Consider the following 14,129-nt stretch of genomic DNA (forward strand, 5'->3'; position numbering starts at 1 on the left):
TAAATTAAATAAAATTTATATTTTAAACACACTCCACGTAAATTTCGAACAAACGTTTAAATTAGGTTTGTTCTTACATAGGACAAAGCTAATAGGGCGATAAATAAACATGTGTAGTTTGAATATGTATTTACGTGCAATGTGTAATTTTCCCCCATAAGAAGACACGTTTCAATTGGGCGGTACCAAATCCTATTTGACTTGCCCCAATTCGCCCCCCGCAAACCCTGTCTCTCCTCTATTATATATCTCCTCTTCCATGCGTTATATGACTTCGGTTCCCAAGGTTTTTACACTTCTTACAAGTTTTTTCCCGAAACAAAAGGCAAGTTTTAAGGTTGTCTTAAAAGATATATCGGAAATGGGGAAATCTACCTGCTCCGACAAAATGGGTTGAAGAAAGGTCCATGGACAGCTGAAGAAGATCAAATATGATCGATTATATTCTGAAACATGGCCATGGCAGGTGGCGTACCCTCCCCAAAAATGCAGGTATATCCCAAAACATACTTAAATCATCGAGATTCGAGTCGAATGTTTCGAGTTCGTTGTCTTTTTCGTTACGATAGTTCGGTTAAGATTATGTTATTTTTTTACTAGGGTTGAAGAGGTGCGGAAAGAGTTGCAGGCTTCGATGGACTAATTACTTACGGCCTGATATCAAGAGGGGGAAATTCTCACGAAGAAGATGAAGTTATAATACAGTTACACAGTGTTTTAGGAAACAAGTAAGTGTTTATTACCTAGAAAATGTCAAAATATGTTTAATCGAATAGTAAACAGTTTGATGTTTTTTTCTTTTTTCCTTTTGTATTTTATATATTAAGAATGATTTAAGTTGAACTATACTTATGGACTGATTATAATAGATCAGCAAAGTCAATGTAACAAAAATGTTTGTTTTATAGTACCATGTCTGATTTACTCCTTTTTTTTTTAACATAGGTGGTCCGCCATGCTGCTCGATTGCCTGGAAGAACAGATAACGAGGTCAAGAACTACTGGAACACTAACATCAAGAAGAAGCTATTGAGAATGGGGATCGATCCCGTAACCCACACTCCTCGACTCGATCTTCTCGAACTCTCTTCGCTTCTCAGCTCATCTCTGTACAATTCTGCCGAATCCGACCGGTTTTACCGGCAGCATCGGACCAATGTTCAACCCTAATCTCCTCAGCATAGCCACTGCTTTCATGTCGGCCCAAAACAAACATGGAAGATAGTAACCCTGAATGTATCCAAGTACAAAACCAGCAGGTCGAATCTTACCAGGGAAACCAGTTCCAGAATCCTGTTCAAATCTGCCCTACGTCATCATCTTCAAGTACTGTCATGAGCCATATTCTGCAAGCTAATTCGAACTATTTTTCTGCAAATATTCCGCAAATACCCTTCCAAATCTGTGGCAATTAGATGGTAATGTTAATAACTATTCAAAGAGTTTCTTCCCCATGCAACTACGCCTACCGCCACGAGTCGAATCAGTCGATCATTAGCTCTTCAGCTGATCAAAACCATACATGTTTAACGAAACATCTGAGTCTGAATCCCTTCGGATCGATTTTATCAACACCGTCTTCGTGCTCGACGCCGTTGAATTCGTCGTCGAACACATATGTGAACAACGGTGCCGGTAGTGCTGCCGAAGATCGAAAGAGATAGTTACTGCAGCAACATGTTGATGTTTGAAGTTCCTAATGGCCGATTAAATGTCAATGGGTCCTGTAATGTTTCTGAAAAAAACACAAAAGTTAGATTAAAGTGTTTTTTTTAATTAATTGGAATTTGACTATAGTGTTTTTGTATTTTGTAACATCTATGTGAAATCTTTAAATATGTATTTTGTGTAGAAGTTTTGTTGATTTTTTTTTTCATTTGCTTATACAAATTTCTCAAGGGTTAAAGGTTGAAGTTATGCAGTTGAAATTGACATTTGCCTACAAAAGATTAGCTTATTTCTAAAGCACGCCCAGTTGGCTAAGGCAGAAAATTTACTTGCTGTTAGGTGTGCATCATTTCATGGGACCCTCTGCATTGCAAATAATACCAAAAGGAAAAAAAATCTAAATTTAATTAAATTATATTATTCATGAAAAAGCACATTCCAAATATTAAAACTTAGAGTCATGTTATCAACAGAGTTTATTCAAGTAATAAACAACTTAATATCGCTTAAGTAAATATCAAGTTCAAATATTTGTATATGCAGAAATTTTGGGAGACTCACCCACTATAGCTAAGTACGACATGAATCAATTCAAATAGCAAAGAAAAAACTTTAAAACAAAGTCAAAAAAAAAACTTAACTCTTCTTGTAAAATTAAAGAAGACAAATATGGAGAAAGAACAAGAGATAACAACTACAAAAAGTGAATATTAATTTTTTCAAAAGTAATATTTAAAATGATATTTATATTTATAAATAGAAAAATATAATAAATAAAATTTATATTTAACACGTTATTATTATTATATTATTATTATTATTATTATTATTATTCCGTACTAAAGAGTTAAGAATCTTTAACATATATAATATTTTTATCCCAATATGATATACTTTATGCTAAATTTTTAGTGATTAAGATAAATTATTTAATTATACTCAAGTTTTTTTTTTGAGTTGAAATCTCACTTTTAAACGATGATAAGTTTTTTTCAGCATGACAACAATTGTCAATAATATATTCATAAAAAACACATTCCAAATATTTAAAACTTAGAGTCTTGTCATCGACAGGAGTTGGTTCAAATCGTAAATAGTTTAATATCATTTAAATAATGTCTCAAGTTAAATTCTTGTATATACAGAAACCTCTGTCGGGATACTCACCCACCAAAACCAAATGTACAACGTGTCAGTTCAGAATAGTTAAGGCGAAGCTTAAATCAGGAAGGCAACAAAAAAAAAACTTATTCTTCTAGTAAATTATACAAACATATGGAGAAATAACAAGAGATAACATAACCACAAAATAAGTGAATATTAATTTTTCAAAAACAATATTTAAAATGATCTTTATATTATAAATATAAAAGATATAATAATGAAATTATATTTACATTATTATTATTATAGTAGTAGTAGTACATAAACAATGTTAAATAAAATTACATAAAGCCGGACAATGCTTCTCGTTCAAAGCGAGCGCATGAAAAATGAAGTTCTTGCTGCGTCTATGGACAGTCCACGGACAACTGTTTTGCGTGTTACAGCGTGATGGATAAAGCCGGACTACAACTAGATTAAGAAAAATACGGATGGTTTCGTGGGTGGCTCAGGGATATGGCAGCAGCAGCAGCAGGAGTTTTGCGTGACTAATGGTGCATGGTTGTTTGGTTTCTCTCGAAGCCTTGGCGTTTGTTCTGTTTTAAATGCAGAATTGTGGGAAATCCATACTGTTCTAGCTCATGCTTGGGAGTTTGGGACACGACAAATTATTATGGAATCGGATAGTGCAAACTGTGCAATGACGGTTCAACTTATTAATCAAACGACGAAAGGCGATGCCGGCAACACCATGTTGTACTGATTCGGGAGCTGTTAAACAGGAGTTGGGTTTCAAAGGTTAATCATAAGTCGAGAGATGAATAGAGTAGCTGATAGGCTTGCTTCCATGACGCGGGGTCAGCCGATTGGGGTGCAACTTCATCACGATGTACCTCTGGAGATTGCAGCGTTAGTTGCTGAGGAGAAGAACCCGTCAAACTAATTTGTTTTTTGTATTACCAAAAAAAAATTACATGAAGCACAAATCAACCAACTGTAGTTAGGGATGGGCATTTAAACCGACCCGACCCGATTGGGTCGGATTTTTTATGTTGTGTTCGGGTCGGGTTCGGGTTTAGGGTGAAAAAATCCGATCCGACCCGACCGAAAAAATATATAATTTTACCCTATATATTTAGGGATAATTACAATAATACCCCTCTATATATAATTTTTTTTCAATTAAGTCACTATTTTTATTGAATAAAAATAATTTTTTTATTCTTTCGGGTCTGGTCGGGTAAGGTGAAACCTTATTTTGGTCGGATCAGGTCGGGTCTCAGGTGGAGGTTCTCTTGTTCTCGGGTCGGATGGACTAAAAACCCGACCCATGCCCATCCCTAACTGTAGTGACTAAGAGATTTATCGTTATCCCTTAAGGTATTAAATTTAACCACTACGTAGGTAAGGTATGATCATTATGTACCAAAGGGTTAATAATCTTTAAACATATATAATACTTTTATCCCGATATATGGTATAATTTTATGCTAAATTTTTAGTGATTAAAATAAATTATTATTTTTTGGTACATAGGACAAAACGACAACATTTTGTCTATCATCTTAATAGCTCTATCCCATGGATATCAGCTAGCAAAAGATTAAGCAGTTCATTTGGTGGCTCCTCAACTCAGAGCGTCCCTTCGGTTCGTATGGAAGCTAGGTGTGCCATCCGATCGGCACTACGATTTCCTTCCCTCTAGGTATGTCGAACTTCCTTAACCCATCATTCTTTTATCATTTTTGACAGTCACTGATAAGAATTTCATTTGCATGTTAGTCGATCCACCTCCCTGTATCGCTTCGACAGCCCATCGAGCATCTACTTCGACTACTAAGTTTGTCGCTCCCAGGGTTTTCGCAAGGTTCAATCCTTCTCTTATACCCCAAATTTCAGCCATGGCTATCTTTATTTTGCCGAGATTTACCATAAATCTGTGCACCCATTTTCCATTTTCATCTCTTATCAGACCACCTGCGGTAGCCATACCCGTGCTTGCTTTGTAAGCCCGGTCTGAGTTCAAGATCCAGTGTTCACTTGGTGGTTTCCTCCATTTTACCCATTTGGGTTCACAGGTAATCCACTATGTTTTATGTTGTTCTTTGCTTGGGAGATTTCTTTTGTTAGATTGTTGCTGTTGTTTATCAACTGAGTTGTGTTGGGATTATTGTTTTTAAATATTGTTTCGTTTCTGGTTTTCCATAAGCTCCATATGATTGTAGAAAACTGAGTTCCCCAACCTATTCCATCTTTTGTCACTTTTACCGATCGACAATTCCATCACATCCATTCTTCGAAAACCTTAGATTCGAAGCTCACATCTTGACTCCTCACTTCGGTCTTCTCCCACACCTCTTTCGCTACTTTGCACTCTCTCAGTATGTGTTCAATCGATTCGATAACTCCCTAGCAATGTTTACACTGGCTTTCATGAGTAATCTTCTTTTTGACTTGTATTTCGTTCGTGTTTAGTCTTTTTAGAATCTTGAGCCAGATAAATACTCTTATTCTATCAGTAGTATTAACTTTCCAAATCCAACCCAGATCCTTCATATGTTGGCTCGAAAGACTTGCGCTCACTATTGCTTTATATGTTGATTTTATTGAAAAAATTTCATCTTTAGGAAAACCCCAGAGAATTTTGTGTTCAGAATTTTCAGTGTCCATTCCTGGTAGAGGTACACTTCTAATTTGATTAAACTGATCTTCGGGGAGTAAGTTCAACGCAAGAAGATTCCATAATCGATTGTCATTTATAAACTCAGCTACTTTGGTGTCATCTTCCTCTCTTCCTGGGACTTTATATCTCAATGGGGTGTCATCTATCCACCAATCCTTCCAAAACGTATTTTCTCCCGACCAAATTTACGTTTACAACTTTTACTTATAAAGTCCTTGGTATTCATGATGTCTCTCCAAGTAGCAGAACAGTTTCCATGAAAATTTGTTTCCAAAATTTTTTCTCCTTCAGATATTTTTTTCTGAAGATTTTACACCAAAGACTATCTTTCTTCTCTATCATCCCCTAGCCATTTTTGGCTAGCAGGGCTAAGTTCATATCTTTGGTCTTTCTTAACCCAATTCCACCTGCATATTAGGGTCTGCACATAGCGTCCCAGTTAACAAGGTGCTTATGATCATAATTTATAGTTCCTCTCCATAAGAAATTGCGATTCAATTTATCCATTGTGTTGCATGTTGAAACGGGGAGCATAACAGTCTGCATGGTATGAATGGGTATAACAACTGTCATATTAAAATAAATTATTCAATTATACTCAAAGTTATTTTAGAGTTAAAACTCACTTTTAGACTATGATCAAGTTTTTTCAGCATGACAAAAGTGTCAATAATAATATTATTTTTTTTCAGCACCTAAAGAACTCAGAAGCAAAGTAATTTCAAAATTTTCAATTTTAACATGTTCGTTATTGAAATCGATGAAATAAAAATATTTCATAAATTTACCCTAAATTAGTTATGTAGTTAAAAATATGCAATAATGAACCAATATGATGAAAACTCAGATTTCAATAATAATTTTGTCTAAAATGAAAGAAGTTGGCAAATAATTAAAGAATATGTGAAAATGACATTCTTGAATATTTTTTTTGGGTTAACTACATGATTGATCATGTTTTGTTTTGTTATATTTTCTTCACTAATTACGAAAAACATTATATATGGTTATTTTTATTTTTATTTAATAAAGATGTTGTCACTATGAATTAACTTGTTATGAACAGTTAATAAATTAGGTGATGTGACCGTTAAATATTTTAGTTTAATCACACATTTGGTCTCTATTATTTATATATTATTTCAATTTAGTCATACTTTTAATAAATTAAAATAAATTTAATCATCTAATCGAATAATGTCTCATATCACCCTCTTGTTGAAAGAAAACAAAGCAAAGTAAATTGGGGGCAAATAAATTTGAATTTGGGTTACTTAGGAAACCAAGCATGTACCCAACTATTGAACCAAGACCAATGTTTAGTCTAAAATAGACAATATGATGTATATATTTTGTATGTTAGTATATAAATACTTAACTTAAATTCATATATATTTATATATTAACTTTTAAAATATTTTTTATATTAACTTATAAAATATATTTTATTATTAACTTAATTTAAAAATATTTTTAAATCCATTTAGTCTCAGTTTGTTTTGCTTTGTTTTCTTTCAACAAAAGGGTGACACGTGTCATCTTATGATTGATAAAAAATACATATATTAAATTAAAATAAAATGACATGTGATACGACATTCGGTACTAGTGATACATGGAATCATTCAATTGGAGGAATATATTTATTTAAATATATTAACAGCAAGACTAAAATTGAGAGAATATATAAATAACATGGATCAAATGTGTGGTTATACATAATATTTTAATTGTTATTGGCAGTTAACATGCTGAAAACATCTTAACTAAATACCCTTTCACTGCAACTATCGTCCAATGAATTCAACCAACTAATATATTAATTTGCATATATTAGAATTAGAAGCATTTTTGGGCCCAAATTCTTTATAGATATTTTATTTATCATTATTGCAGTCGGGCCTTAGTTGGCCCAGTTCATGTTAAACGAACCTGTTTATATTAATAGCTAAATTACACCAGTTTTTTTTGGGTTTTTGGCCCAATAGAATAAACAACTTTTTAATTAGCCCAATTCTGCATATAAAAGTTTATGTTGGGATCTACGGTATTTGTAATAGTAACTTTAAACTCGTTAAATTGACGAGAAAAATTCTAATAAAAAATATTTTTTAATTGAACTTTTTCCCGGATGTGATCAATTTAATAAAAAATTATTTTTATTGAAATTCGTCACTTCGATATGATGAGTTTTTTTAATACTGTAACAAATATCGTAAATCGCATAATAAACTTATATATGCCTTATTGGGCTAGTTAATAAAACTGTTTGCTCTATTGGACCAAAAGACACTGTTATTTAATTTCTAGGTCATAATATTTTAGTCATTCAAAATGAAAAAAAAAACTTTCATTTTAATCATTCAATAAATTGTTAATTATTAAAAATTAATATTTTATACATATATTATTTTAATTCTAAAAATCTAAATGTTAATACCCTAAATCTAAATTCTAAATAGGACATATATTATTAAAATAAATTCGTGTAAAACAAATTTTACATAGCTTGGATATAAATTTGTAACCTCAATTTTTTATAAATAAATTAGACCAAGTCTCATATATTTACACAACATTTGCACATAATTAGACCAAGTCTTATTTCAGTATATTCATGTTGGGTCAATACTCTATTTTTGGAGTTGGTAAACGTTCACATTTGAAGTCAATAGTCATAAGTCACAGATGCCCACAGCTTATTGTTCTTCTTAAACCTCAATTAATAAAGTAATTAAACTTTAATTTTGTCCACCTAATCATGTTTTGGGTCAACATTTCTAGTGAGTCCAAGTCAGTCCATTAAGTCAAATAACGAATGGGAACCTTTGCTTTGTATTTTATTTTAAAACAAGTTTCCTTATTCCCTCATTGGACGGATATTAGTTATTGTATGAAATACGCATAAATTAATATTAATTATTTTTTTCATCCAAATTAAATCTTTAATTTTAAATATTTTAATTCATTTTTAATTATTTGAATAATTATAAAATATTAACTATTCAAAAAATTTTAATCAATTACCTTGTAAACATAATTACTTGAAGTTAAATCTTTTCTAAAAAATAATACTTTTAATCTTTATAGATTAAATTCATTTCTCATTAAAAATTAATTAATTTTAATTAATAATGACTAGTATTTCGTATTCATACCGGCGCCTATAGAGAAGCAAAATCGCCACTCTTCCCATTAAAAGGGAAACTAACACTTTCCCTCGTTTTCTCAGTTTCCTTCCGATTCTCACTCTCCAAACAAGCACTTTCTCCCCCTAAATCTTCGCTATATCCACATAACAATCAGAATTCATTTAAAATATCTTTATTTTTCTCCTTTTCAAACCGCCCCTTTTCTTCTTCTTTCCTTTTCCCTAAACCCATTGCATGAACTAAAGCAAACCTTTTCCGTAAAAATGAAGAAAATGAGCATGTGTTTCCTTCCGGTTGTTTCCGATAACGGTTCGATGGTCGGAAAACGATCGAAGTCGTCGTCGTCAGATGTTAAATCGCCCCTTTCACCGGCGAAGAACATGATGGGTTCCGACGACAGAGACGATGATGCTCCTGGAAATTCTTTTGGTCGGAAAAACAAACTTGGCCGCCGGAGTCTCTCTCGTTTTGTCAATGCCGTCTTCTTTGAAACTTCTCTGGTCAGTTCCCTTTTTTTCTGCTTCTTCTTGTCGTTTAATCTTATGTGGGTTCTTTTTTATAAGTGAAACTAAAAATAGAAATTTACTTAAAACCATGCATTTAAAATTCAAATCTTATATACATATATGAACAGATTACCAGTAGAGTATACAGTAACAGTATGAACACTTAGTTCTTTCGTGTGTTAATTATTTTAGTTTCTGCTTTTAATGATAATTTGATCAAATCAATTCAATTGTATACTCTTCACAGAAACACTTACTGTTCTTGGAAATTCAATCTCCATGTGCTTCACTGATTAAAAATTCTAGTCAAAATTGTTACGTTTCTTCTGTTCTCTTTTGTGTCTGATTATATATATATATATATTGAAATTCAATTTTCATTTGCATTTGATAGATGAAGAGAATGACAAGCAAGAAACTGGATCAGAAGCTGCACCGGATTTACAATGGCGAGATATCCAAATCTAAATCTGAATTAAAACCGAAGAAGATTTTCAGTCCGACAATCAACGATGTGCCACCGTGCGAGGGCATCGATCACTCAACAAGTGACAATTCTTCTAAGATCTCATCTTGTTTATCAAAAGATTCATCTTCATCATCGTCGAGATTGTTGTCGTTAACGACGGCATCTGACCGTTCATCTTCATCATCGTCGAGGTCGTCGTTAACAACTCCATCCGGCCGTTCATCTTCGTCGTCACTTTCCCGTAATTCGAGGCCGGCATCGTCCAAAACCGCGGAAAACAATAAAATGATTGAAAAGGACCATGGTTCCAGGATCGTTTCTTGTTGTTTGCTCCTTGTGAGCCTATTGGTTTTGGTCATTTGGGGTAAAGTTTCTGCAATTTTCTGCACCTCGGCCGTGCTGGCCCTTACGAACCGGTGGGCTAAACGAGGTCCATCGGATAGTGTTGCGGTCGATCATCGTGTATTCGAGATCGATTCGAAGCATTACAGGAAGAAGATTATCATGGAAGGGTTGCTAGAAAGGAACCATGGTCGAAATGTATATCCATACATTCATAGTCATACTTTTGGAACTATATAAATGTTATCTATAAACAAAAGGAAATTAGGTTTCTAGACTCTCAGCAAATTTACCAGATTCTTGCATGTAATTTTGGCTAATGGATTTACACTTCGATTATTCATATTTATATTTATTTTGATATAAGATCTCGATATATTTCAGTTATTAGTATATTTATTTGTGATTCGTTACGTTCGATATTACATGTGGACCATATCTGTAATCAAGATATAGTTCGTTTATCACCATGTTTATCAAAATAAGATTTAAAAAATAATTTAGATGATCAAAATGAAATTATAAAAATATAATTATTGAATGTGTAATTTATCCTAAAAAATAATGTTTATCATGGCCCAAAAAAATAAAGAAACAAAACCCCTTAAACCCAAAAAAAAAAACCTCGTTAATCTTCTTATCTCCTAAAGTCCTCCCTCAACCCCGAAAAGTTCAGTCCACCAAAAATGGTGGCAGTAAAGCTTATGCATCTCAAACCAAACTCTCTTCTTCCTTTCACAACCTTCTCTCTCAAACACTCCTTTTCCTCTCTTCCAAAACCCTCAATCCTTTCTCTCTTGTATTCCACCCAAACCCAAATCAAAACCCAAAATTTCTCTTATGGCCCTTCTCTTCACAAAGGCAAAATCCCACTCGAAACCCCTGGAGAAGCTTCACCGATCAGATAGAAGCTCCAGGAAGCAGGACATTGATGGAGTATTGAATCCAGCGGCACCGAATAAGGTTTCTTTAGGTGGCCATGATGGTGCATTTGAAGCCACTGCTGTTGAAACCACTAATCCAACCGACTTGCTGGATTCTACTGATAAAGATATGTTGGAAGGGAGATTAGTATATATAAGACTGCATTGGAAGGGAGGAAAGTGGAGTTGGCGGATGGTGAAGTGGAGAGAGATGATGATTTGGAGGTTCAGATTGGGAATAAGTTGAGAAGGGATGCCTTTTTGGATAATTGTGCTGTGGGAAAAGTGGTACTCAATTATAATTATTATAATTATCATGTTTTAGGATTAATTGTGCGAAATTTACAAAATTTTACGACCGCAACTTCTAGAGTGATCGCAATGTGACCGAAAATGTAACCGCCAACGCTATTTAAATATCTGTTTATAGTAGCTTTTGAATGTGTTATAAAAGATTAGAGAGATGGAATTTAGCTTTAGCATTAGTCTTAAAAACGCTTTGACGCTCTAGTTAATTAAACTGGAAAATTTTGAATGTTATAATGTCTTATATATAATAGTTTTTGAATGTGTTATAAAAGGTAGAGAGATGAGATTTAGCTTCAGCTCTAGTCCCAACATGTTTCGATGCTGTATGTGTTAATTGGAGAATTTTCAATTTATTTGATGTATGCGTGGACTGTCGGTACTTTTTATTTGGATGCTCTAGTTGCTTACCTCTTTTTCTATGATATATGATTTTTGCAAATTTGATGCTGTTACTGTATCTATAGTATGATTTCTATTATGACATATTGTTCATGTTTGTCACATCTGAAATGCCACCCCCCTTCCTTTTTTCAGGCTGTGTTGGTTGAAGAAACCAGAGAGAATAGTTCCTCGACTATAGAGGTTGTGAGATGTAAGCTGACTTTGTTCTATGATTATTGGCAGATGAATGAGGTATATCGCACGAAAGCATCATAATTGTGTTTGTTTGGGGGGCAAATTTATACCACAAACATTGATTTCAAACTTATGTTATCTCTTCAAGAATGACGTCTTGGGCATCAGATTCATTTAAGTAATTCTTGAAGTTAGGGTGTCTTGCCCGCAGAGAATGTTCCTTGTTTCATCATTCTCGCCTCTCATCTTTCCCCCCCTTATATCCGTCATTTTCTAATAATGCTTTGAAAGACTGTAACGCAAATTAATGGTAATCTGGTTCACTTACTTCTAATGTCATTGTCTTTAATAAGCTTAGAAGCTAGACTGGCAGCATGATTGGCAGAAATGGAAGGACTTTTAGTTTGCAAATGAATGGACAAAGCAAGATTTTGGAATCATTTACGTAGACATTTTGTAATTATTATCAATCATTAAATCATGTCATGAAAATTCTGCATATGCTATTCTATTACACAAGGCCACAAAACTGTAGCGTCCACGGCAAAGAGGAAAGAAAATTAAGGGGGAAATATTGAGAGTGGGTTGTAGTTTTTTCTTTTGGTCCCACCTCTAACTATAACAACTAATCAGAGTCAGATATAAATGTTTGCAACATCAATGGGGGCTCTAAATCTTATGCATTCCTTGCAGATCTTGGAGACCCTGCTACCAGAGGGCATGATTATCCCTTCAGCCTTTGAGACGGTTGGTCATATTGCACACTTGAACCTGAAAGATGAACATCTACCATACAAGAACGTTATAGCGGAGGTTCCTATTATAGAAATTAGTATATTGCACATACTGAAGATACAAGTCTACAACTTTGAAGGTGAACTCATCATTTGTCTTCTGACAGGATATGGTTGTTTTCCACTTTATCAGGTGGTTCTGGACAAAAAGAAGCCAAAAATACAAACAGTTGTAAATAAGATTGACGTCATTCAAAATGACTACCGAAAAATGCAGCTTGAGGTGTTAGCCGGGAATCACTCCTTGGTGACTACAGTAGTTGAGAATGGACTGCGATTTCGTGTTGATTTAGCAAAAGTGTAAGCACTGCTTTCATCAAAACAATAAGATATTTAACTTCGGTGACAAGGTATTCATGTTCCTCTTTTCCGCCGTTTATGCAGTTATTGGAACTCAAGGCTTGGAACTGAGAGGCAGAGGCTTCTGAGTGGCTTCGATCGCAATGATGTCATATGTATGCTTTCAACTCTACGTTGTTTGGCATTATGTATTACAAATAATGATTGTTATAATCACCATAAGAGTATTTAATGTGCGCAAATTTTGTACTAGCTGTAATTTTTATATAAATATTCGTATCATATCAAGTGGCTTACATGTCTCAATTCTTCAATTTTTTGTAATTTACAGGTGATGTATTCTCTGGGGGTCCGATTGCTATATCTGCCGCTAAGATAGTAAAACGTGTTTATGCTAATGATTTGAACCCTTTTGCGGTTGAATATCTTGTTAGAAATATATGCTGTGTGCATCTTTTATTCTTCCAAGGAGTAGCCTTTGCAGAATGCAGTTTAAGTGTATAAAATAGTTGATTTGTAAAACTGAGTATTTCATATAAAATTTTGTATAGTAAACACCTTATTCATTTCTGTGGAAAATATAGTTATTTTCACTGAGGTGAATATACACTTTCAGAGGATTCCAACCAAAAGAAAAGAGCACAAAACAATGAAAACACCTAAACAACAGAGAATTCATGTTTTTTCAAAGATACATGAACATCTTACAGACGCATCTAGTTACTGTCCCCACGTTTATGTTTTACGGTCCACTTTTTATCATATATGCAGTACTGTAACAGCTGGGGGTACCTGTTTTGGATGGCACAGATTAACCCAACACAACGCTCTGAAGTCACTCTGTTGAGAGATCCTGTCCCTCCATAAAAATCTTAAAGAACCAAAGACAGAGATGATGATTTTTCTTTTTAACTATGTTGGGCAAACATGCAATAAAACCTTGGAAAAGGAGTCATGTAGGGAGAAAGATAACAGCAAAGAGCAACAAAATCTCTGTTCAGATTGCTGAGATCCCAGTAATTATTATTGTTTTTATATGGCTGAGGTCCAATATTGAAATGAGAGAGAAGAAAAGGGACCTTTTGATCTTTGGTAAGGGCATTCTTTGATTTTTGTTTTTTGAACTTCAAAGAGGAAGGTCCTTTCACAAGCTGCATAAAGCTACAACCAACAGTTACTCTAACCTTTGATCTTTAATTTTAACCTAAAATGTTGCCCAATTTAATGAAGTACTTTATAAATTTTTATTTTAAAATCGATTAATTGCGGCCTTTTTCAATCTTATATTAACCTATTGTATTTT

At 33.7% G+C, this 14,129-nt stretch overlaps 1 protein-coding gene, 2 long non-coding RNA genes and 1 pseudogene across 3 annotated transcripts; all 4 read left to right on the forward strand.

Annotated features, from left to right (window-relative positions):
• Window positions 1-361: 361 nt before the first annotated feature.
• Window positions 362-3,715, forward strand: LOC120196722 (annotated as a pseudogene).
• Window positions 3,716-4,376: 661 nt separating this feature from the next.
• LOC120196751 lies at window positions 4,377-4,973 on the forward strand. The gene is made up of 3 exons (XR_005523209.1): window positions 4,377-4,477; window positions 4,555-4,639; window positions 4,745-4,973. It is a non-coding gene; the product is annotated as an uncharacterized LOC120196751 (long non-coding RNA).
• Window positions 4,974-8,874: 3,901 nt separating this feature from the next.
• On the forward strand, window positions 8,875-10,202 carry LOC120196740 (vitellogenin-2-like). The gene is made up of 2 exons (XM_039198473.1): window positions 8,875-9,107; window positions 9,508-10,202. The coding sequence occupies exons 1-2, from the start codon at window positions 8,880-8,882 to the stop codon at window positions 10,162-10,164; spliced, it is 885 nt and encodes a 294-aa protein (XP_039054404.1). The 5' UTR covers window positions 8,875-8,879; the 3' UTR covers window positions 10,165-10,202.
• A 2,413-nt stretch (window positions 10,203-12,615) lies between these two features.
• On the forward strand, window positions 12,616-13,175 carry LOC120196734. Its single transcript, XR_005523207.1, has 3 exons — window positions 12,616-12,826; window positions 12,911-12,981; window positions 13,158-13,175. It is a non-coding gene; the product is annotated as an uncharacterized LOC120196734 (long non-coding RNA).
• Window positions 13,176-14,129: the final 954 nt, after the last annotated feature.

Source organism: Hibiscus syriacus, unplaced genomic scaffold (genome assembly GCF_006381635.1).
Source record: "Hibiscus syriacus cultivar Baekdansim isolate YM2019G1 unplaced genomic scaffold, ASM638163v2 tig00004693_pilon, whole genome shotgun sequence".
NCBI lineage: Eukaryota > Viridiplantae > Streptophyta > Magnoliopsida > Malvales > Malvaceae > Hibiscus > Hibiscus syriacus.